The 26879-nt window shown below is 39.1% G+C and overlaps 1 protein-coding gene across 3 annotated transcripts in view; it reads right to left on the bottom strand.

Annotated features, from left to right (window-relative positions):
- The window catches only part of LOC121380956 (polypeptide N-acetylgalactosaminyltransferase 5-like), a 219654-nt gene that overhangs the window by 24144 nt on the left and 168631 nt on the right, over positions 1 to 26879 (bottom strand). For 2 of the 3 annotated variants that reach the window (XM_041510005.1, XM_041510006.1), the window contains 5 exons: positions 21506 to 22030; positions 11277 to 11430; positions 9987 to 10153; positions 3396 to 3560; positions 2528 to 2741 (listed from right to left, as the gene is read on the bottom strand). In XM_041510005.1, coding sequence (XP_041365939.1) covers positions 2528 to 2741; positions 3396 to 3560; positions 9987 to 10153; positions 11277 to 11430; positions 21506 to 21908 — 1103 coding nt within the window. In that variant the 5' untranslated portion in view covers positions 21909 to 22030. Of the gene's footprint in view, positions 1 to 2527; positions 2742 to 3395; positions 3561 to 9986; positions 10154 to 11276; positions 11431 to 21505; positions 22031 to 26241; positions 26485 to 26879 lie in introns of those variants that run through there. The other variant, XM_041510007.1, reaches the window with a different exon arrangement.

Raw genomic sequence — 26879 nt, 5'->3', positions numbered from 1 at the left:
GCACATAATATTCAAAAATGCACCTTTTCAAGAACAATAAACAAAATTCCTATGATGATACCTCCCCCCCCACCCCCTTCCATCCCCATGCAAGACAGTTTTAAAAATCCTAGAACTAAACATAAGTTAAATTGGTGCTTACAGGTTTTACTGGGACATACATGTACTATAAAGACTTGTGATATTTAAGTGTTATTGGCATCCAGTAGTTAGGTGTTATTAATCAATATAAATATTATTATATTTAAATAGGTGACGTGTGTAAATAACTATATATCAATTTACTTATGCCTACTATATCCATTATATACAGGTTTGACTTATGTCCACTATACCCAGGCTTGACCTATGTCCACTATAAACAGATTGTACTTGTGTCATTATATACCATTTATGATTTGTCCACTAGATCCAGGTTTTATGTTCTCTGCACTGAGGGTTTACTCAAATTTATTAAAATACATGTTCAGCATTCCTTTCGAGTGTCTAGTTTTTTGTCCAGAGGCAAGTTGTTCACTATGAATAATATCATTTATTTTATTTTCTGCCACAGATGTGTGCTGATGTGTGCACCAGACAAGAAAATGTGTCAATGAAATACATGTGGTTTCTCTCATAACAGTGAGAGTGCAGATTAAATAAACCACTCAACATAACCCAGTCACAGAGTGTTCTCCAGAAACACTGCACTTTAAATATCAGATAATACACTTTTATCATTCCTCTTGAAAAGAATGTCTGTATCCCTGTGTGTAAAGGGATGATGGATGGATGGATGGATGGATGGATGGCTGGATGCAAGGATGGTGGATGATAGGATGGGATGGATTGATGGATGATTGGACGGATGGAAGGTTGATGGATGGATGGATGCAAGGATGATAGATAGATGGAAGGATGATGGATGAAAGGATGGGATGGATGAATGGATGGATGGATGGATAGTTGGACGGACGGATGGATGGAATGATGGATGAAAGGACTGACGGTTGAAAAGATGGATGCACAAATGAATGATTATGAGAACACATGTACTTGGTAATCCTCTAAGAAAGGCACTGCTGAACTATTGTTGATTTAAATTTGATATTCAAATAATTAATTTCCATTGGGCTTTCTAATGAAAATTAGTTTTTCCTATAAAACTACCAGATGCCGTCATACCGTATCTCTGATATCCCGACAGGTGGATGGTACTCAGTGTGTGACAGGCGACAAATGTCACCACCTCCACGACACACACAAGACAAGAAGCGAAGAGCAGAGAAGACATGGACTAAGAAGCCATTAAGGACCATGGGGAAATGAAACCTACAGACACGCAGTACCAGGAATAGAAGAAGGTTGTCTAGCACACACAACTTGTCTAAACCACAATCTCTGTAAATCAAATGTTCTCTTCTAGATCACCACTGCTTGTTTAGTAATTTATAAAATGTGTTTTGAAAATGTTGCACAATCAGTGATTATTTGACAATTAAAAACAAAAATTATAAAAACTATTTTTAAATTTCCGCACATTAAAATCCACAATGTAACATACAAAAAATTGTTAAATTTTTATTAAATAAAATTAAACAGGAATACTAATGATTTTTCACATACATGTGTACCAAAACATGACAATATTATTTTGTAACTGCTGGGTTCAGACAAGTATACAACTACAACAGAAAGAAACCAGTTCCCAGGATGGTGTGCAGATGTTGGCCAATGCCATTGCAATTACTGGTCGGCTGTGTCTCAAACTGCTAAATCAACAAATATATGAAGATAACCAAGAACTCACTTTGAGTTTATATTTACAAAATACACAAAAAATCAAGAGTATAAATAATCTTTGTGGAAAACCATTCATCTTTTTAAAAACAGAAAATTTAAATGAAACTTAAAATTGGTTTGTACTTTTTCACAATCATAAACTGACCATTTATATAATTCAGTTTCACAAGATATGCATGTTTCCTTGGAAAGGTATTTTTTATATTACAACTAAAAGTGCCATATGTGCCATATTCAATTTGTTTTAGACACTGAAACTGGAATATCATGAATATGGTATTCTTCCCTTTTTAAAAATAATAATCTAAAAGAGCTATGTCACAATATCTCTTATATAATCTGAATTACAAAACAGTTTCAATGATCAAATTTACAAAACAGATTCCATGATCTAATTGTCTAGTGGAAATTTTGACAAATTTGTGATGGCCATATTTAAATGACTTCAAAATTTAATTTTAGAATAATTCATATTGTCTACTTTTTTCTTATCCACTTGGGAGTGAAATCCAACAGTTAAAGTTTGTTTGTTTTGTTTAATGATACCACTAGAGGATATTGACATTAGCTATTGGATGTCCAATATTTGTTATTTTGAGAAATCCAACAGTCATTTATGTATATTTCTGTGAAAACCAAAACCAAAATCCCTTATAAATTAAATATGAAAAAGAAAATCCACATATATTTTGTGTTGATATAGCAGTCGGAATGGGCCGAGTTTACTGTAGGTGACAATCTGTACCTGACTGGGAGTATATCTTTAGACCGGCGGTTTTTCTCATAGTCGGGAATGCTGTGCCACGTGAACTGCAGATTCCAGTCGAAACCCCCAATACTGGTGGCCTTGGCACTGCCGTACTGGTACTTAAATGAGTCGTCCTCGATCACGTCAATGACGGGACACACCACAATAGTTTTGTTCAGCGCTATGCGGTCAAGTAATGGCTCTAACCAACCTAAAAATAATTCACACTAGTCATTTCTAAACACACATCAAAGGCAAGATTGTCAAAAACATTACAATGGCTGAAAATAAATAATAAATATATATATATATATATATATATATTAGATTGCAAATTATAATTATTTCCTTTAAAGAATTGGTTAGTATCTTTACAAAATATAAGAAAATGCTGAAAGTAAACAAAAACAGAATAATTAAATGAGTAATTTTTTTTATCATTGGTAAACTGTACACAGAACAAAATTCATAATTTACAAATTATAAAACAAATTTAATGTTTGAAGCAGCAAGTCACAAAATGTTTACCGTTAAATGTATATACTTAACTATCTAAAAGGTACATCAAAGTAAAAACTCAGTACAATTTAATTGCAACATTAATGATAATAGAAAAAAGTAACTGAATGTTAATAAATAAACTTTAAAAAATTTTAACTAATAAAAATTATTGTATTTACATAAATGTTCTAAATTCATAAAATTAAACGTTTTATACAGTTTTATACAATTTCATATATATTTATTCATAAAACCAAATAACTGTCATGATTTATTTACTTATATATATATATATATATTTATTAGATTATAGATTATATGAAGATTGTGATATCCCGTGATTGTGCCATCTTGCCCACTTTACCTGTCGCACATTCGCAGTGTGAGTCGAGGAAGGTGATCACATCGCCGTGGGCAGCCGCGAAGCCGAGGAGACGAGCTCGGATCAAACCCTCACGCTGCTTCGTGCGCACAACCTTCACCTTCTTCAGCTTGGCCACATAGTCCTCCAAAGGCTTCTTCAAGTGATCTGCGGTACAACACAAATACAATGTCTTACACTCCCATTCAGGTGATCTGCGGTACAGTACAACACAAATACAATGTCTTACACTCCCATTCAGGTGATCTGCGGTACAGTACAACACAAATACAATGTCTTACACTCCCATGATCTGCTTACAATACAAATACAATGTCTTACACTCCCATTCAGGTGATCTGCGGTACAGTACAACACAAATACAATGTCTTACACTCCCATTCAGGGGATCTGCGGTACAATACAAATACAATGTCTTACACTCCCATTCAGGTGATCTGCAGTACAACACAAATACAATGTCTTATACTCCCATTCAGGTGATCTGCGGTACAACACAAATACAATGTCTTACACTCCCATACAACATGTCTTGATCTGCGGTACAACACAAATACAATGTCTTACAACACACAAATACAATGTCTTACACTCCCATTCAGGTGATCTGCGGTACAACACAAATACAATGTCACTCCCATTCAGGTGATCTGCGGTACAAGTACAAACAAATACAATGTCTTACACTCCCATTCAGGTGATCTGCGGTACAACACAAATACAATGTCTTATCTGCGGTACAACACAAATACAATGTCTTACACTCCCATTCAGGTGATCTGCGGTACAACACAAATACAATGTCTTACACTCCCATTCAGGTGATCTGCGGTATCTGTGGTACAACACATATACAATGTCTTACACTCCCATTCAGGTGATCTGCGGTACAACACAAATACAATGTCTTACACTCCCATTCAGGTGATCTGCGGTACAACACAAATACAATGTCTTACACTCCCATTCAGGTGATCTGCGGTACAACACAAATACATTCAGGTGATCTGCGGTACAACACAAATACAATGTCTTACACTCCCATTCAGGTGATCTGCGGTACAACACAAATACAATGTCTTACACTCCCATTCATCTGCGGTACAACACAAATACAATGTCCCTTACACTCCCATTCAGGTGATCTGCGGTACAACACAAATACAATGTCTTACACTCCCATTCAGGTGATCTGCGGTACATCTGCGGTACAACACAAATACAATGTCTTACACTCCCATTCAGGTGATCTGCGGTACAACACAAATACAATGTCTTACACTCCCATTCAGGTGATCTGCGGTACAACACAAATACAATGTCTTACACTCCCATTCAGGTGATCTGCGGTACAACACAAATACAATGTCTTACACTCCCATTCAGGTGATCTGCGGTACAACACAAATACAATGTCTTACACTCCCATTCAGGTGATCTGCGGTACAACACAAATACAATGTCTTACACTCCCATTCAGGTGATCTGCGGTACAACACAAATACAATGTCTTACACTCCCATTCAGGTGATCTGCGGTACAACACAAATACAATGTCTTACACTCCCATTCAGGTGATCTGCGGTACAACACAAATACAATGTCTTACACTCCCATTCAGGTGATCTGCGGTACAACACCATTCTTACACTCCCATTCAGGTGATCTGCGGTACAACACAAATACAATGTCTTACACTCCCATTCAGGTGATCTGTGGTACAACACAAATACAATGTCTTACACTCCCATTCAGGTGATCTGCAGTACAACACAAATACAATGTCTTATACTCCCATTCAGGTGATCTGCGGTACAGTACAACACAAATACAATGTCTTACACTCCCATTCAGGTGATCTGCAGTACAACACAAATACAATGTCTTACACTCCCATTCAGGTGATCTGCGGTACAACACAAATACAATGTCTTACACTCCCATTCAGGTGATCTGCGGTACAACACAAATACAAAAAAGTTTGTTTTATTTAACGACGCCACTAGGTAACAATCGGCACAAACAATACTGACATTTCTTACTACTTTCCCATTCAGGAACCAGTTATGGATCACTGGTCGGTGCTGTTTACACCTACCCATTGGTGCGGAGCACTCACTCAGGGTTTGGAGTCGGTATCTGGATTAAAAACATGCCTCGACTGGGATCTGAACCCAGTACCTTGGACAAATACAATGTCTTACAAATGTATTTAACTTTGCGGTACAACACAAAATGTCTTACACTCCCATTCAGGGGAGTCTTACACTCCCATTCAGGTGATCTGCGGTACAACACAAATACAATGTCTTACACTCCCATTGAGGTGATCTGCGGTACAACACAAATAAACACTCCCATTGAATGTCATTATGTCTTATACTCCCCATACAATACAAATCAATGTCTTGATCTGCGGTACAACACAAATACAATGTCTTACACTCCCATTCAGGTGATCTGCGGTACAACACAAATACAATGTCTTACACTCCCAGGTGATCTCGGTACAATACAAATACAATGTCTTACACTCCCATTCAGGTGATCTGCGGGTACACTCCCATTCAGGTGATCTGTGGTACAACACAAAATACAATACAATACAAATACAATGTCTTACACTCCCATTCAGGTGATCTGCGGTACAACACAAATACCACAGGTGATCTGCGGTATAACACAAATACAATGTCTTATACTCCCATTCAGGTGATCTGCGGTACAGTACAATACAAATACAATGTCTTACACTCCCACACGGTACAACACAAATACAATGTCTTATACTCCCATTCAGGTGATCTGCGGTACAACACAAATACAATGTCTTACACTCCCATTCAATCTGCGGTACAACACAAATACAATGTCTTACACTCCCATTCAGGTGATCTGCGGTACAATACAAATACAATGTCTTATACTCCCATTCAGGTGATCTCTTACAATGTCTTACACTCTCCCATTGGTGAGAACATCAATGTCTTACACTATTTATGATGTCTTACACACATTCAGGTGATCTGCGGTACAACACCCACACTCCCATTCAGGTGATCTGCATGTATCATCTTTACAAATACAATGTCTTACACTCCCATTCAGGTGATTTGGCTGCTGTCGTACAATCCCATTGGTGAGAACATCATTTTATTCATGATGACCACATAACACACATATGTATAGGCATATTTGGCTGCTCCAATGTGATGAACTTGATATAGTTTGTTTTGTTTAACAACACCACTAGGGCACATTGATTTATTAATCATTGGCTACTGGATGTCAAACATTTGGAAACTTTGAAATATAGTCTTACAGAGAGGAAACATGCTAAACAAAATTTCATTAGTAGCAAGATATCTTTTATATGCACCATCCCAGACAAGATAGCACATACCACAGTCTTTGACATATCAGTCGTGGTGCATTGGCTGGAAAGAGAAATAACCCAATGGGCCGACCGATGGGAATCGATCCCAAACCAACCACACATCAAGCTAGATCTTTACAAATGGGCTATGACGTTACAATACAAATAGTTTCTTATACTCCCATTGGTGAGAACATCTTTAATATTTATGATAATACACACCCATAACATGTATCAATTTAAAGATACACATTTGGCTGCTCCTACGTAATGACCCAGTCACCACATCCATATCATCCAATCAAACAGGCACGTTTGAAATTGATAGCTTTGTGATGTACAAGTTAACCTGAAACTGATTGTTCTGTGAAGTCTAAGTGCAAGTGCCATAAATACATTTTTGTTAATTTGTTTTAAACCTACAGTAATCCTCGAGGATATGCAAGAAATAGAATACTACCTTTATACCGTAATCCTTGAGGATATGTAAGAAATAGAATACTACCTTTATACCGTAATCCTGGAGGATATGTAAGAAATAGAATACTACCTTTATACCGTAATCCTCGAGGATATGCAAGAAATAGAATACTACCTTTATACCGTAATCCTTGAGGATATGTAAGAAATAGAATACTACCTTTATACCGTAATCCTTGAGGATATGTAAGAAATAGAATACTACCTTTATATCGTAATCCTTGAGGATATGTAAGAAATAGAATACTACCTTTATACCGTAATCCTCGAGGATATGTAAGAAATAGAATACTACCTTTATATCGTAATCCTCGAGGATATGTAAGAAATAGAATACTACCTTTATATCGTAATCCTCGAGGATATGTAAGAAATAGAATACTACCTTTATATCGTAATCCTTGAGGATATGTAAGAAATAGAATACTACCTTTATACCGTAATCCTTGAGGATATGTAAGAAATAGAATACTACCTTTATATCGTAATCCTTGAGGATATGTAAGAAATAGAATACTACCTTTATATCGTAATCCTTGAGGATATGTAAGAAATAGAATACTACCTTTATATCTAATATGATAAAAAATCTTTAGATCGCTTGTTAGATACAACTTGTGGTAAGATTACAATAATTTAAACCTAGTCCTTGAGGATATGTAAGAAAAAGAACACTACCTTTATATTAGTTAGGATCAAAAATCGTCACTCATGCAGTGTTCTCTGTATAATTATATAAAACACCATGGCAGTCTTTTAGCTGAAGTCAGGATGTAACTGTCGTACAACACTTAATTGAGGCATACAGCATCGATCTCCTTTAGTAGATCCATTGAGGGGAGGGGTTTCTCACCCCCAGCCAGTGCCCCACAACTGGCATGTCTAAGGTTGTGGTATGTACTGTCAGATCTGTGTGAAGGTGTATATAAAATACGCCTTGTTGCTATTCAGTAGGAGGAGCCTATCTAACAAAAGCAGGTTTCCTCTAGACCAAGTACAAGACCAAACACACCCCAACAGCAAGAGTTTAAAAATGTACTGAGGTGTCCTTAAACAAACATTCCTTTCTTTTCTATAAACTGAAATAAGAAAATGTGTGTGTATTTGCTAACAAATGTTTTAATATATCACCAGAAGACTTTAAATTTGAGACAATTTTTTAAATTAAAAATGTGTATTTTATGTGGTATAGATCTGTTATATCATATACATATACATAGACATCAACAGTGTATGCCTGTTTTTGTGTACATTTAACAGTTAGCCAGTACAATAAAAAAATTAAATCCTCTCATCTATCCCCATAAATTAAAAGATTAAATGGGGCTCTTTAGAAGTTACTAAAATGCAGAATTTCACCAACATATCTCTTGCAAATATTTTGTTGTTACATTGTCAGCTGTCAAAGCTGTCAGGTACCTAGCTCCATACAAACTCCATTTGTATTTTATCAACACATTTTATTTATGGTTATATGGCATCAGACATATGATTAAGGACCACACAGATATTGAGAGAGGACACACACTGTCGCCAATTTATGGGCTACTCTTTTCGATTAGCAGCAAGGGATCTTTTATATGCACCATCCCACAGACAAGATAGTACATACCACAGCCTTTGATATACCAGTCGTGGTGCACTGGCTGGAACGAGAAATAGCCCAATGGGCCCACCGACGGGGATCAATCCCAGACTGACAACGCATTGAGCGAGCACTTTACCACTGGGCCACATCCCATCCCCAGCCTTGACAGAGATTCCGATATAGAAGACAATGGTGATGGCTTTCATTTTCCAGACATATGTACACATACATGACAATGGTGATGGCATTCATTTTCTAGACATATGTACAGATAATAATAATAGTAATAATAATAATAATAATAATAATAATAATAATAATAATAATAATAATAATGGCAATGTCATTCATTTATCAGACAGACGAACACACTATAGCACAGAAAGAGTTGGATTACGAATCCCTGCCTGTCCAATTCCCTGGCTTAGGCACGTAATGCCGTGTAATGCTACTTCCTGTGTTAGATTTTATCATCACAGATGAAGTGCAACAGTGGTCGGCGGATGTGATACTAACTTAAAACTAAAAGCTGAAATGATCTGATTTAACAAGCTGAAAACTTCATACCGTAAAAGAGCTGGGATGCAGCTCAGTGATAAGACACTTGACTGATGCAGCTCAGTGATAAGACACCTGACTCAGCTGCGAAGGATCAATTGCTTTTGATGGACTGTTTTTATTTTTTTTATATCTATCCAGTGCCCCATAATCGATATGAAAGGCTATGGTATGTACTGTCCTGTCTATGGAAAAGTATATATAAAAGACTTTCTCTACTCTTTGGAAGGAATAGCCTGTGTGACAGAAGATAATGTCCTATATCTCTCTTGACCCAGTGACCAAAATGGATATAAGAAGAAGTGTTCTTTTTAGTTTAAAAATGCTGTTTTTATCTAAATAAAGAAATCCCTATATTGCCGTGACCTGATTCCTTTTTTACTACCCCCTAGTTAATACATTTTAGGCTAGGTATATCCATAAATTGTCTTTATTTATAAACACTTAATGACTTAATGATAATCTTATTCACTTTTACTTTTTAATTTGTATGTACATATGTACTTATTTGTGTATAAGATGAAACCATGATCAATTCTATAAGTGTCACATGACACCTTGTTGAACTCACCCATGTCAGAGAAGTCATCGACTAGAATGATCTCCCTTAGTAAAGGTGGCGGCGAGTTGTCGATAACTGAATGAACTGTTCGTAACAGCACCGTCCATGCCTCGTTGTGGAAACACACGACTACACTGGTGTCGGGGAGATTGTCGCGGTACTTCTCATCCTTGCACCTGAAACAAAGACCAATATATATTTTACTATACGTTAATTTTGTAAATATGTATTCCCATGAGAGAGCAATAATTATAGCTGCATATATTTAATGTAGAGGGCAGGAAGTAGCCCAGTGGTAAAGTGTACGCTTCATGTGCAGTTGGTCTAGGTTAGATATCCGTCGGTTGGCCAATTGGGCCGTTTCTTGTTCAAGCCAGTGTACCACGATTGGTATATCAAAGGCCATGGTATGTGTTATCCTGTCAGTGGGATGGTGAATATATAAAAGATCCCTTGCTGCTAATGGAAAAATGTAGCAGTTTCCTCTCTAAGATTATATGTCAGAATTACCAAATGTTTGACATCCAACAGCCGAAGATTAATAAATCAATGTCTCTAGTGGTATGTTGGTGAGAACATTATTCATTATTTTTGTTAACACATATACATGCCATAACATCTTAAAGACATATGACTGGCTGCTCCTAGGAGATCACCAGGTCACCAATGCCATACCATCCAGTACGAAAAAAGAAAAAAGAACGGTCGAATCAATCACTCCTTGACGTACAAGATAACCAGAAACTGACTTGTCTGTGATGCACAAGTTAACTATAAGCACAAGGTCCATAAACAGGTTTTCGTTGGAAAAGGCATTTAAATTTATTTTAAACAGTTTTTTCAGGATATGTAAGAAATAGAATGCAACATTCGTGTCCGTCAGATACCATTTATTTTACAAACTTGTTATGTTTTAAAACAACTTGTAATATAAATGGTATCTAATGGCCACTCATGTAGTATTCTATATTTAGCGAGTAACAATGAAAATTATTTCACAAGGGACATGAACATGACACGAAATGGTAGCGAGTTTACTACTCATAATCAATCTTAATTTATATTGCTCAACTTGATGTTCCTCCGAGATTGTAGCATTGCAAATGATGACATCGTTGTATGACGTCGAAGTGTTATGTCCCACTTGGCGTTCTAATGGGACATATTACTTTCATATGAACCAAGATATTTTTAACCATATGGGTAATAAAGTCAATCCCTGATTTTGACTACAACTTGGCAAAACATTTTTGGGGTCTGTTTTTAACTTGATGACAAAGTGAACGTTTGAAGTCTTACTCCTTGTCTCTAACGTCGGGCAGACTCCGGTGGAGCGAGATCATGTCACTGGCGTACTGGTTGTAGGCATTCTTCTGCCAACCATCGTCGTACTTCTTCCTTTCCTCCGCGGAAAGAGTTTCTTTATTTATTGTCACAGCTTTTCCCTGTTCACCTGGAAAACAGAAAATCATGAGCTAAACTAAAATGTATATTTATGCAGATATATAATAATGCACTGACAATCAAAATTGCCAAGTTTATACATTTAAAGGGACTGTCCTGAATTAGCAGTCATTGTTTCTGACTAATAAGGTTAAAACTACACTTTAAATAAATTTACTTGTATCCAGAGCGTTTCTAGTGGTCCTAATATTTGTAGTAGGTTAAACTTCTTTCTATTTCTTAAAGGAAAGGTTAAACAAGGCATTTGGCCTGGTAGGCATATTCAACGATATTTAATGTACATTACTGCTTTATATCAACAAGTACATTGGAATATTTAATTAATACAACGAAAAACATGTATATAATGAGCGCATCCATTTTTCTTCCATGCTGGTGAGCATGTAGTCACATTGTGAAAAATGCATCATGTCAGGAATTAGTAAATGCTGAAGCATATGAGCCTTGTTACTGCAGATCGCTGTCGCTCAGCCTTACGAAATGGTGTCAACCATCACGGTTGGCATCACCGCAGTGTCACCAAACAAACATGCCGGAACGCTGTTCTGCCATTTTCTGTGACAACACCAGATACACGGCTGAAGCAAATTAATAAATACGCGTTTACATTATTATTGGTTCTAATCGTGTTTATTACTTGTCAATTCATGATTTTGGGCGAAATCGCTGCCATCTTGTGTTTTCTTCTTTTGTGTTTATGGTTTCTCGTTATTTACACTTTATTTTGTGATTCATCATCTGTTGATGAATCAGTTGAATCGACCACAGCACACTTTCCTATTTCGGCAGCAGTGTACATTGGTTCAAACTCAAATGGTTGTAAAAACCCCAAAATCCTGCCTGTGTCCAGCCTCTTCAAAAAACTCTTTGCTATCCATTTCGTGCTCACTGTCATAATCCATCTTTGTTTAGTGGCTTTTTTGTATCAGGTTAGGTCAGAGGTTTTAGATTTCTTTGTATTGCATTTACTACAATGTAGTAAGAGCTGACGTCACTTCCCGTCTAGCTGTTGTGGGCGTGGCTACCAAAGAGGACGCAAGATGGCTGACCCCAGTTAGTAGCAAAAATCTTGGTTTTTTTTTTTTTATTAATTCTAAAATTACGCATTTCTAATTTTTTAAACTGTCGGTATGTATTGGTGGACTGAATATGCATCTTTCCAACACAGTAGGCTCATATTTGTGTTTAGCATTCCTTTAATATATATTTTTTGTGAACTCAGGAAATTATTGGGAGATAAAATCTAGTTGGAATGACCAGAAAAACATTGAATACACAGACTGGCAGTTGGAATGGCCAGAAACACATTGAATACAGAGACTCCAACATTATAAACAAAAAATTGAATTAAATACAGTCATCTCCACTTATTTGCACATCGGTTTATAGCATAATTCGGTTAATCGACTATTTTCAACCAACACGGAACCATTTGCCCGTATAACACTACAAAACATCCGGTTAATTGCACAGACTACAGGCTATATATCGGTTATTTGCACATATAAATAACGTTTTTTTTTGCTAAATTAATGTCACAAATGACTTTGAAAGTCTATCAAACTTTGGCAAAAAAACTCTACACTACAAAATAAGTTGAATAAACCTAAGACCTAATGTTTTGTTTGCAATATATTGCTGTTAATCAGAGGCCATCTCAATAACAGGTAACTCTCCGACTATTATTTTTAGAAGTACCACCTGTGCGCTTGTACGCATGCGCACTCAACTATTGAGGCCCTATTCGATTGACGTGTTCAGGGCAATCATTGTTCTGTGTCAATTACGTTATGTTGAGAAGCCTTGTTAGTAATTAAAAGATTACAGATCAATCGTCCTAGGCGGTTATGTTTTTAATAAATGTGACCGAGAAAGGGTTGTTGTTAACTTATTCATTAGATGCAGTGTACGCTATATCTGTTAAACGCAAAAGAAACGATTTATCACTTGCTTCCCAAAAAATGTAGCGGAAAAAAAAAGACTGGTGGGGGAGGTCGTCAAAAAACAAACATAACAAAGACCGTTATTTATGGATCGTCCCTAAGTTTCTGCTATATTGTTAGACACCAATCAGTCGGACCGCACCATGAAGGTCAGTCAATTGTGTTATACCGGTCATGCATGCAATGCAGACTGCTGGAACGACTCACTAGCCGAGCTTAACTTTAATTGCTTAACAATAGCAAAATCATTATTTGGGGATCACAAATAATACCAAAGCTTGCCATATCTTTTGGGAGGGAAAGAACACCATACCAGCAAATTCATACAAGTTCACGTAATTCTATGGTAAGGCGCATTCGGTCAATCAACAGCCCGGTAATTCCAGAAACTGACGTCATTTTGTAAACACGTGCACCGATGAAACGTGAACTTTTTGATGGTTCTGTTGTTTCAAGTTTATCTCATTAACTACATGGCTAATACACTTTGTGTACACTAGTGGATGGTCAGTGTTTTTTATTTAATGCACAAAGTTTGTGTTTTTAGAAAACGACGCCCAGTGACGGACGTTGTTGGGTTGGGTTTTTTTTAAAATGATTTCTGGTCTGGCAGATTAAAACAAAACGTCATGCTAATTATATATATATCGATCGATATATTTTTTTACATTTATATATATCCAACTGCATGTGACATGTGTTAACTGTAATAGTTCCGGTATGAAGTACCGCATTATGCTAGACTGTCTCCCATGCCACTTTGTAGTTGGATGGCTGTTACAAAGTGAAAGTCGGTACTCTATCGGTTAATCGACTAACCCGGTTAATTGCACAAAATCGAGCAGCACCGAGGGTATGCAAATAAGCGGGTTTGACTGTACTTATAGAAGTCATAAAAAAAAAGGCTCTATGTAACAAGAAGGAAAAGGAAGGAAATGTTTTATTTAACGATGCACTCAACCTATGTAATAAAAGCAGCAAACTATCTTTTTAAATCTCTTTAGGCTCAAGTATATAACCCAAGTACCTGACTTCCAAACATACTGAAAAGTTTTTTTTTCTTTCTATAATTACCAGGCATGGCTATAATTGTGTTTATGAAGAAATCAATGAAAAATAATTACTGTGGCTTGGCTAATTAGATGGCTGTGTATTGTAATAATGAAACAGAAATTTTATTATCATTTCTTAAAATACTATCATGTTTTTTGATAAAAATCATTTCTAAGTCAGGGATGAAAGCAGCCCTTCACAAAAAAAGGCTGAAGGTTAAACAAATTGACCTTCATTTCTCTATATCCAGAGCCTTTCTAATAGTCCTAATGTTTGTAGTAGGTTAAACTTCTTTTTATTTCTTAATATATAGTTTTTTGTGGACTCAGGAAATTATTGGGTGATAAAATCTAGTTTGAATGACCAGAAATACATAATTAAATAATTACTATGGTTTGGCTAATTAGATGGCTGTGTAGTGTAATAATGAAACAGAAATTTTATGATCATTTCTTAAAATACTGTCATGTTTTTGTACAAAAATCAGGGGACACTATTTTGAGGAAACCAGAAGTCGGTTCACGTGGTTTTTACCTAGGTAACCAATTGTTCGGTTACATGAATTATATTGGCGTAACCCATCGTGACTATTAAACATTATTTCACTCAGGACATAAACATGATACGAATTGGAAGCTCGTTTAATATCCTATAATTATGAGGAAAAATACCTAAAACAATAACAGTAGATTTTCATGTACAAAAGAATGGTTGATCAATGTACTATCAACATCTGACAACAAAGCCAATATGCAAGAATACTGTATTCCAATAATAATCGACAGATGTTACAACTGTCTTCCTTAATTAACTTTGTTGAGTATATAAAACATGTTTTAAACAGCATCACTTCTGTTTGATGATAACTAGTGTATACCTTAGGGCTTGAAATAGCAGCTTGCCAAAAAAAAAAATGTAAGTCCATTTCTTAGACCTAGGTAGGTGAACTAGAAATTAGTTGGCTATTTAGCTTGTGATTGTGTTATACAAGTATTTTAAGTCCACAATGCTCTAAAATACAGAGGACCCAATGTTTCACACACTATTCCAAACCCTGTATGCCAGAGGGCCATATTGTTTTCTCAACTATTTTAAAAATAATAATAGCAGGCCATATTTTAGTTTCTATTTTGAGCCCAGTATTTACTAACTGAAGATGGTGTTAGACTGTTGCATGTCAATGACACTTTGTAAAGCATACAGGAATGCTTAAACTATTTTTTAAACTTTCTAAAAAAACAGGATCACTGCAATTTTTGGAGTATGGATGCATACCCTCAGAAAATTCGAGGGTATAGATTTTGACCCTTTAAAAATATCACTACTCTTAGCACATGGTAATTACATTATTTGAATAAGACAAAAAACGAACAACCTCACATCTACAGGCTATTCCTTCCGATTACCAGCAAGAGGTCTTTTATACACACTTTTCCAGAAGTAAGTTAGCAGTGAAACCCTCTGTAAACCAGAATTCCCTACCAACCAGAGATTTTTCACGGTCCCTGTTTAAACATCAGTACAGAATGTAGCTTTTCTAAAATGGATAGCCATTAAAACTGTTTACTTGGTCCCATGGATATAGAGGAGTTCCACTGTACCAGCTTGGTCCCATGGATTTAGAGGAGTTCCACTGTACCAGCTTGGTCCCATGGATATAGAGGAGTTCCACTGTACCAGCTTGGTCCCATGGATATAGAGGAGTTCCACTGTACCAGCTTGGTCCCGCGGATATAGAGGAGTTCCACTGTACCAGCTTGGTCCCGCGGATATAGAGGAGTTCCACTGTACCAGCTTGGTCCCATGGATTTAGAGGAGTTCCACTGTACCAGCTTGGTCCCATGGATATAGAGAGTTCCACTGTACCAGCTTGGTCCCATGGATTTAGAGGAGTTCCACTGTACCAGCTTGGTCCCATGGATATAGAGAGTTCCACTGTACCAGCTTGGTCCCATGGATTTAGAGGAGTTCCACTGTACCAGCTTGGTCCCATGGATATAGAGGAGTTCCGCTGTACCAGCTTGATCCTGTGGATTTAAAGGAGTTCCACTGTACCAGCATGGTCCCATGGATATAGAGGAGTTCCACTGTACCAGCTTGGTCCCATGGATTTAGAGGAGTTCCACTGTACCAGCTTGGTCCCGCGGATATAGAGGAGTTCCACTGTACCAGCTTGGTCCCGCGGATATAGAGGAGTTCCGCTGTACCAGCTTGATCCCGTGGATTTAAAGGAGTTCCACTGTACCAGCATGGTCCCATGGATATAGAGGAGTTCCACTGTACCAGCTTGGTCCCATGGATTTAGAGGAGTTCCACTGTACCAGCTTGGTCCCATGGATTTAGAGGAGTTCCACTGTACCAGCTTGGTCCCGCGGATATAGAGGAGTTCCACTGTACCAGCTTGGTCCCGCGGATATAGAGTTCCACACTACCAGCTTGATCCCGTGGATTTAAAGGAGTTCCACTGTACCAGCATGGTCCCACGGATTTAGAGGAGTTCCACTGTACCAGCTTGGTCCCATAGATTTAGAGGAGTTCCACTGTACCAGCTTGATCCCATGGATTTAGAGGAGTTCCACTGTACCAGCTTGGTCCCGTGGATTTAGAGGAGTTCCACTGTACCAGCTTGGTCCCATGGATTTAGATTTCCACTGTACCAGCTTGGTCCCACGGATTTAGAGGAGTTCCACTGTACCAGCTTGGTCCTATAGATATAGAGGGGTTCCACTGTACCAGCTTGGTCCCACGGATTTAGAGGAGTTCCACTGTACCAGCTTGGTCCCATAGATATAGAGGAGTTCCACTGTACCAGCTTGGTCCCATAGATATAGAGGGGTCCCACTGTACCAGCTTGATCCCGTGGATTTAGAGGAGTTCCACTGTACCAGCTTGGTCCCGTGGATTTAGAGGAGTTCCACTGTACCAGCTTGGTCCCGTGGATTTAGAGGAGTTCCACTGTACCAGCTTGGTCCCGTGGATTTAGAGGAGTTCCACTGTACCAGCTTGGTCCCGTGGATTTAGAGGAGTTCCACTGTACCAGCTTGGTCCCACGGATTTAGAGGAGTTCCACTGTACCAGCTTGGTCCTATAGATATAGAGGGGTTCCACTGTACCAGCTTGGTCCCACGGATTTTGAGGAGTTCCACTGTACCAGCTTGGTCCCGTGGATTTAGAGGAGTTCCACTGTACCAGCTTGGTCCCACGGATTTAGATTTCCACTGTACCAGCTTGGTCCCATGGATATAGAGGGGTCCCACTGTACCAGCTTGATCCCGTGGATTTAGAGGAGTTCCACTGTACCAGCTTGGTCCCGTGGATTTAGAGGAGTTCCACTGTACCAGCTTGATCCCGTGGATTTAAAGGAGTTCCACTGTACCAGCATGGTCCCATGGATATAGAGGAGTTCCACTGTACCAGCTTGGTCCCATGGATTTAGAGGAGTTCCACTGTACCAGCTTGGTCCCGCGGATATAGAGGAGTTCCACTGTACCAGCTTGGTCCCGCGGATATAGAGTTCCACACTACCAGCTTGATCCCGTGGATTTAAAGGAGTTCCACTGTACCAGCATGGTCCCACGGATTTAGAGGAGTTCCACTGTACCAGCTTGGTCCCATAGATTTAGAGGAGTTCCACTGTACCAGCTTGATCCCATGGATTTAGAGGAGTTCCACTGTACCAGCTTGGTCCCGTGGATTTAGAGGAGTTCCACTGTACCAGCTTGGTCCCATGGATTTAGATTTCCACTGTACCAGCTTGGTCCCACGGATTTAGAGGAGTTCCACTGTACCAGCTTGGTCCTATAGATATAGAGGGGTTCCACTGTACCAGCTTGGTCCCACGGATTTAGAGGAGTTCCACTGTACCAGCTTGGTCCCATAGATATAGAGGAGTTCCACTGTACCAGCTTGGTCCCATAGATATAGAGGGGTCCCACTGTACCAGCTTGATCCCGTGGATTTAGAGGAGTTCCACTGTACCAGCTTGGTCCCGTGGATTTAGAGGAGTTCCACTGTACCAGCTTGGTCCCGTGGATTTAGAGGAGTTCCACTGTACCAGCTTGGTCCCGTGGATTTAGAGGAGTTCCACTGTACCAGCTTGGTCCCGTGGATTTAGAGGAGTTCCACTGTACCAGCTTGGTCCCACGGATTTAGAGGAGTTCCACTGTACCAGCTTGGTCCTATAGATATAGAGGGGTTCCACTGTACCAGCTTGGTCCCACGGATTTTGAGGAGTTCCACTGTACCAGCTTGGTCCCGTGGATTTAGAGGAGTTCCACTGTACCAGCTTGGTCCCACGGATTTAGATTTCCACTGTACCAGCTTGGTCCCATGGATATAGAGGGGTCCCACTGTACCAGCTTGATCCCGTGGATTTAGAGGAGTTCCACTGTACCAGCTTGGTCCCGTGGATTTAGAGGAGTTCCACTGTACCAGCTTGATCCCGTGGATTTAAAGGAGTTCCACTGTACCAGCATGGTCCCATGGATATAGAGGAGTTCCACTGTACCAGCTTGGTCCCATGGATTTAGAGGAGTTCCACTGTACCAGCTTGGTCCCATGGATTTAGAGGAGTTCCACTGTACCAGCTTGGTCCCGCGGATATAGAGGAGTTCCACTGTACCAGCTTGGTCCCGCGGATATAGAGTTCCACACTACCAGCTTGATCCCGTGGATTTAAAGGAGTTCCACTGTACCAGCATGGTCCCACGGATTTAGAGGAGTTCCACTGTACCAGCTTGGTCCCATAGATTTAGAGGAGTTCCACTGTACCAGCTTGATCCCATGGATTTAGAGGAGTTCCACTGTACCAGCTTGGTCCCGTGGATTTAGAGGAGTTCCACTGTACCAGCTTGGTCCCATGGATTTAGATTTCCACTGTACCAGCTTGGTCCCACGGATTTAGAGGAGTTCCACTGTACCAGCTTGGTCCTATAGATATAGAGGGGTTCCACTGTACCAGCTTGGTCCCACGGATTTAGAGGAGTTCCACTGTACCAGCTTGGTCCCATAGATATAGAGGAGTTCCACTGTACCAGCTTGGTCCCATAGATATAGAGGGGTCCCACTGTACCAGCTTGATCCCGTGGATTTAGAGGAGTTCCACTGTACCAGCTTGGTCCCGTGGATTTAGAGGAGTTCCACTGTACCAGCTTGGTCCCGTGGATTTAGAGGAGTTCCACTGTACCAGCTTGGTCCCACGGATTTAGAGGAGTTCCACTGTACCAGCTTGGTCCTATAGATATAGAGGGGTTCCACTGTACCAGCTTGGTCCCACGGATTTTGAGGAGTTCCACTGTACCAGCTTGGTCCCGTGGATTTAGAGGAGTTCCACTGTACCAGCTTGGTCCCACGGATTTAGATTTCCACTGTACCAGCTTGGTCCCATGGATTTAGAGGAGTTCCACTGTACCAGCTTGGTCCCGTGGATTTAGATTTTCACTGTACCAGCTTGGTCCCATGGATTTAGAGGAGTTCCACTGTACCACCTTCGTCCCATGGATTTAGAGGAGTTCCACTGTACCACCTTCGTCCCATGGATTTAGAGGAGTTCCGCTGTACCAGCTTGGTCCCGTGGATTTAGAGGAGTTCCACTGTACCAGCTTGGTCCCATGGATTTAGAGTTCCACTGTACCAGCTTGGTCCCGTGGATTTAGATTTTCACTGTACCAGCTTGGTCCCATGGATTTAGAGGAGTTCCACTGTACCACCTTCGTCCCATGGATTTAGAGGAGTTCCACTGTACCACCTTCGTCCCATGGATTTAGAGGAGTTCCGCTGTACCAGCTTGGTCCCGTGGATTTAGAGGAGTTCCACTGTACCAGCTTGGTCCCATGGATTTAGAGTTCCACTGTACCAGCTTGGTCCCATGGATTTAGATTTCCACTGTACCAGCTTGGTCCCATGGATTTAGAGGAGTTCCACTGTACCAGCTTCGTCCCATAGATATAGAGGGGTTCCACTGTACCAGCTTGATCCCATGGATTTAGAGGAGTTCCACTGTACCAGCTTGGTCCCATGGATTTAGAGGAGTTCCACTGTACCAGCTTGATCCCGTGGATTTAGAGGAGTTCCACTGTACCAGCTTGATCCCGTGGATTTAGAGGAGTTCCACTGTACCAGCTTCGTCCCATGGATTTAGATTTCCACTGTACCAGCTTGGTCCCGTGGATTTAAAAGAGTTCCACTGTACCAGCTTGGTCCCGTGGATTTAGAGGAGTTCCACTGTACCAGCTTGGTCCCGTGGATTTAGAGGAGTTCCACTGTACCAGCTTGTTCCAGTGGATTTAGAGGAGTTCCACTGTACCAGCTTGGTCCCACGGATTTAGAGGAGTTCCACTGTACCAGCTTGGTCCTATAGATATAGAGGGGTTCCACTGTACCAGCTTGGTCCCGTGGATTTAGAGGAGTTCCACTGTACCACCTTGGTCCCGTGGATTTAGAGGAGTTCCACTGTACCAGCTTGGTCCCACGGATTTAGATTTCCACTGTACCAGCTTGGTCCCATGGATTTAGAGGAGTTCCACTGTACCAGCTTGGTCCCGTGGATTTAGATTTTCACTGTACCAGCTTGGTCCCATGGATTTAGAGGAGTTCCACTGTACCACCTTCGTCCCATGGATTTAGAGGAGTTCCACTGTACCACCTTCGTCCCATGGATTTAGAGGAGTTCCGCTGTACCAGCTTGGTCCCGTGGATTTAGAGGAGTTCCACTGTACCAGCTTGGTCCCATGGATTTAGAGTTCCACTGTACCAGCTTGGTCCCATGGATTTAGATTTCCACTGTACCAGCTTGGTCCCATGGATTTAGAGGAGTTCCACTGTACCAGCTTCGTCCCATAGATATAGAGGGGTTCCACTGTACCAGCTTGATCCCATGGATTTAGAGGAGTTCCACTGTACCAGCTTGGTCCCATGGATTTAGAGGAGTTCCACTGTACCAGCTTCGTCCCATGGATTTAGAGGAGTTCCACTGTACCTCCAACCATCCCTACCCACCCCCCACATTCCCAACCACCCACCCCACCCCACCCCATCCTTAAATCCAATCAAGTGAGAAAACTGACTTACCAGGAGCATTCGGATCAAACGTCCTTGTCAGCTGCTTCATTTTCTCCACTCCTCTCTCCTCGTGTCTCCGGCTGTCGATCATAGGCTTGTCCTCTCCTATGTGTGGTTCTATGTTGCGAACATTATTCTCGTCGTTCTTATTTACAATATTTCTATTAACTTCACTATCTCTTTTTAAATCACCTAGATGTTTATCATGTATAAAATTTAAATCGTTTTTTACATCCGGTGGTGGCCGCAAAGGGTTCTCTTGTTTTACGTTCCGAGCATCATCCGAATTGTTCTCTGAAGTGGTAATCCACCTTGGCCCGCCGTATATGACGATGGAGAGAAGCCACAGAATGGGGATTGTCAGCAGAGCCTTGATGAGCAGACCGCGCCGTCTGCGGATTATACTAGCCATGTTGGCAGTCCTCGGTTATCACAGACTAGAGGGAGGTAACTCCCAATCATGGAATTCCTGATCCTAAGGAGATATAGAGTCCTCTCCTCCTCCTACTATCTCAACATCTTGTCACAAAGAATCTGAAAATAGAAGAAGAAAATGTTAAGTTTTTTAGTTAATGACACCACTAGAGCACATTTATTTATTCATCATCAGCTATTGGATGTCAAACTTTTGGTAATTTGGACAGTCTTAGAGAAGAAAAATACAACATTTTCCCATTAGTAGCAAGGGATCTTTTATTGGCTATTTCCCAAAGACAGGACAGCACATACTACAGACTGATATACAGTCATGGTGCACTGGTTGGGACATGAAAAAACCCAATTACAGAATGGGTCCACTAAGGTGATTCAGTCCTATGATGCAAGCACCTCTACTGACTGAGCTAGATCCGACCCCTTCACTTCTGGAATGAGTTAGGTTAGGGATCACTTAGGATTAACACTTCTTCTTTCTAGGCATCTATGCAAAAATATGCTGGCAACTGGCGATGATGTAAGTGATTATATCAACAGCTGGAAAAAGTTTAAATTTTGAACACAGAATTCAAATTTGTCAGGCCATATGTTGACCTGCAAAAGGTAAAAACAGTAAACAGTAAAAACTTCATGAAGTATTAACTAATTATATCATTCCAAACTCACTGTTGACTTTTTCCTGGTAATTAATTTATGAAGTGTCACAGAAATAGATACACTAGTGCACAGTCTACAGTATGGAGCTGAATCTAGGATCCAGATACAGCTGTTATGGTGACGTGCATTTCAATCCCCATCAGTAAAGCAATCAATTATTTCACTTTAAATCTAGTGTTGTATAAATGGTATAGCAAACACTGTGGTACGTGTTCTGTTCTGTCCACAAAACATTCATATAAAATCCATATATGCTAACAACAAGGAAGAGCCGAGTGGTTGCACCTGGTTTCTTGTCTTAACATTTTACACCAAATATCACGAGTACCACATGCTTACCATCTAACCACCAATGACTATACAGAATGCTGAGGCCTTTCCTTTCTTGTCAAACCAGCATCGAGATGTCTAATCCATACAAATCCGTCAAAAATTGATTTTTACTTCCAAATTGGTCACTAAATCAAAGACAAATCCGGTCTAGACATTGCATAAAAATAATTAAAATCAATATTTTCTTTGTCTTTCCCGTGATTACCAATGTGTGAGCATGTTGGTTTTTGTCTCCTTGTTTTACCACAGGACTCATTTCCTAATTCTCCTTTGTCACAGAAGTCCACAAAAGTTTGTCTATCTGATGTATCGAGATTAACAATTAACAGAAAAGTGTAACACGAGAGAAGGAAACAGATGTTTGTTTAACAGCACCTCAGCACATTTTAAACTATGGCTGTATTACGTGTCTAATACATGGTAACTTCCAATCACATGCAGTAAACAATGAGATAAAAGTTTAAAACGTTTGTTTTGTTTAACAACACCACTGGAGCACATTGATTTATTAATAATCAGCTATTGGATATAAAACATTTGGTAATTCTGACATATACATGTAGTCTTAGAGAGGAAACCCACTACATCTTTTCATTATTAGCAAAGGATCGTTTATATATGCACCATGCCACAGACAGGATAGCACACACCACGACCTTTGATATGCCAGTTATGGTGCACTGAATGGGATGGGAAATATAAAATTAAATATTGGATCCACTGAGGTGATTTCATCTTCTTGTTTATTGTGGCTGCTTTCGGTTAGTCATCTAAGATTCAAACTCATTATCTTGCCTACTATACTGTAACATGATGTAACCTGTGCTTAGAACGGGAAAGTTTAGATGGGGTGTGCTGTCCTTAAACTGAGCTGTCCTCCGAAAATATGACAGCGAAGTAGATAGCTAGTCGTCATTAGCAGAGGCTATATATACTGCCTATATAGCCACTTCAGTGTCAAGTGACAAATAAGGCAACCTCCATTACAGTTGAATTAATCGAATTCATCTTTGTACGCAGTACTTAGCATGATGTGTGTATAGTGGTCGACTGGTCCCGAGAGCAAAAACATCTTACCAAATGTGGCATGGGGCATGTACAAAGAAGACTGTCAGCAGTGCAAATCAAAAGAGGAGAAATGGTCAGAACGGGAAACTGTTAAAACAGCCTTGCATATTATATAATAGATATAGATGTAGATGTAAATGTAAATGTAGATGTAGATGTAGATGTAGATGTAGATGTAGATGTAGATGTAGATGTAGATATATATAGATGTAGATATATAAAGATGTAGATATATAAATGTAGATGTAGATGTAGATATATAGATGTAGATGTAGATATATGTATAGATATAGATATCGATATTAAGTCTTAACCATGAGAAAAATCAAGGCAAACTTAAAATAACTCTTTTACAATAGGGCTGTGTGAGCTAACAGATGAAGTTTCAAATACATTTTATTAAAAAGCTTTATTGCAAGACAATCAATTTGCCACTCTCTTAAAAGTTTCCAGGTGAGTGTAGACTGTATATCCACGTAGCCCCAAACTATGAATGATGGGGATCTTGTCAAATAAACATTCCTTTTCTTTTAAAGACCAACTAATCACCATCCTCCACAATAACCTTGAAGGTTGTCTATAAATATTCCCGATTCTTCAACCGCTTCTAAAACTATACATGCACTGATCCATTAATTGTCATGAAGAATATTTATAATGATTAGAACAATGACCATTTTTGAACCACAATAGAATCTCAACAACCTAACAGTTGATCTTCAAAAGGATATAGCACATACTGTGAGAAGGAGCTTTTGTTTCTCATCAAAGATATTGAGCAAAGACCGGGCTCTGGACGGGAGCCTATGGTATTCGTGCACACACCTGACCACATGGGCAGGGACACCCCAATGCAAGCATAGGCTTTCCTCTGCATAACACACAACACTTTGCAGCAAATTTCTCGGCACACAGTTAATGCCCATACAAATTAGGTTTGATGTGCAAGAATGCTGTCCTGCACAGAACACTTAACCCCATTGTGTGAGAAAGTGAGATGCTGCAAGCTTCACCTTTAAATGGGACTTTTTATCCAAGTTGCATAATGGTGACTTATCCACCCAAACCTGTTTTTATTAATTTCTTATTTTCAAATGTACCAGTTATATCTTAAACTAAATACCCATAAATAATTTCATTTACAAAGAGAATTAAAAATTTTTAAATTAAAAATTCTATTTAGAGTTACCATCAACAGGTTAAATGTGTGATATCACAGTTACTACACATTTTATACACAATGTCCACTCATAATTAGTTTGACGTATATGTGACTTAAGATTTTAAAAATGTATTTTCTAATTTTTTCAAGCTTCTTGGAGAAACGACTGTCTATGCCAAGTGGTAGCATATTACAATTTTAATATTCTCCAGTGAATTATACACAGATTATTTGTGAGATCAATTAAAAAAAAAAAAAAATTAAATCAGAAAATGTAAAAAACATCAAAACATGGCACTTGCAACTATAATAATGTGGCTTTACTCTTAAAACTAAACCTATGAAATAAAGTTTGTTTTGTCTAATGATACTATCTAGAGCACACTGATTTATTCAGGCTGTTGGATGTCAAATATTTGGTAAGTCTGACACATAGTCTTCTGAGGACACCCACAATATTTTTCCATTGCTGCAAGAGATCTTTCATATGCATTTTCCCACATACAGGATATCACATACCACAGCCTTTGATATACCAGTCATGAGACACTGTTTGGCAAAGGAAAAAAAATACTATTTTATATATGATGTATTAATTTATAAAACCACATAACTCATGAATCCTAATGCAGTGTTCGAGATTAACGGTATCCCGATATCTTGGGGATACCAGAATTTATTTTTCAATACCAGACTTCAAGAACCCAGTAATGTTGTTGGGTTTTTTTTGTAATCCTGCGTTTTTATTTTTCACTGAAATAATGGAAGTCGTCATTTACTGGTGAAGTTAAGTAACAGTGTTGTCCAAGTTTGTTACAATGTTATTTATGAATTTCATTTAAGTGGAATACTTAATTCTCAGGTGGGATAGCAGATTTTGAAAGGTTAGTATCCAACTGGGATACTGCCCAAAATTTTTAATCTCGAACACTGTAATATAATCAAAAAATAAAATGGCTGATATTTCATTTGCAATAATAATAATAATAATAAAAATAAAATAATAATAATAAGTAACAATATATAAAAATAATTAAAATTTGTATTTGAAAATATCAAATCATAAGAAAATATTAAGCCAGATACTTACAATCTCTTTCGTCATTTTGACCAATTACTTAATGACCACACACCAAATACACTGCAGCTAAGTATCATCAGACAAACATAATTCCCTTCCTTTCCTTTCCTCTGCCCATTTCCAACAACCGTCTTTAATTTCTACACGTCTAACAGCATTGGATAAAATCATAGAAGTGGCAGATTGTGATTACAGCGAGTGTGTGCTGGTGACGTGTGAAGTTGTCTGAGGATGCTAATTCCAGTGGCCGTGGAGATTTGCACACTGAATCCGCATGACAAACAGCAGCTCTGCAAATGGTACGGCCAATACACCGGGAGAGGCGGTCGCTGATTACACATTATAGGAAGAATACCTCAATGATGTAGGAAGCTACAGAATGCGGCAACTAGTGGAAGCGTGTGTGTGTGATGGACAAACACTTCAGGATGGTCTTGCAGTACACAAGGACGGCAAACTCACGGAGTGATATAAACTGCATGTACCATGTACGTCAGTGTTTTAACAAATTTGTTTGATGAGGTGAATAATAATTGATTCGCTCACAGAACATACATAGCTGTATTATAAGAACAAACAGCCTGCATGCAGTCTAATAGTGCAGTTTAGATTAATGGTACACCTGCCAGAGGTACCGGTCACACGGG

This window comes from Gigantopelta aegis, chromosome 9, assembly GCF_016097555.1.
Source record: "Gigantopelta aegis isolate Gae_Host chromosome 9, Gae_host_genome, whole genome shotgun sequence".
Lineage (NCBI taxonomy): Eukaryota > Metazoa > Mollusca > Gastropoda > Neomphalida > Peltospiridae > Gigantopelta > Gigantopelta aegis.
This window is presented reverse-complemented; position numbering and strand designations above follow the sequence as displayed.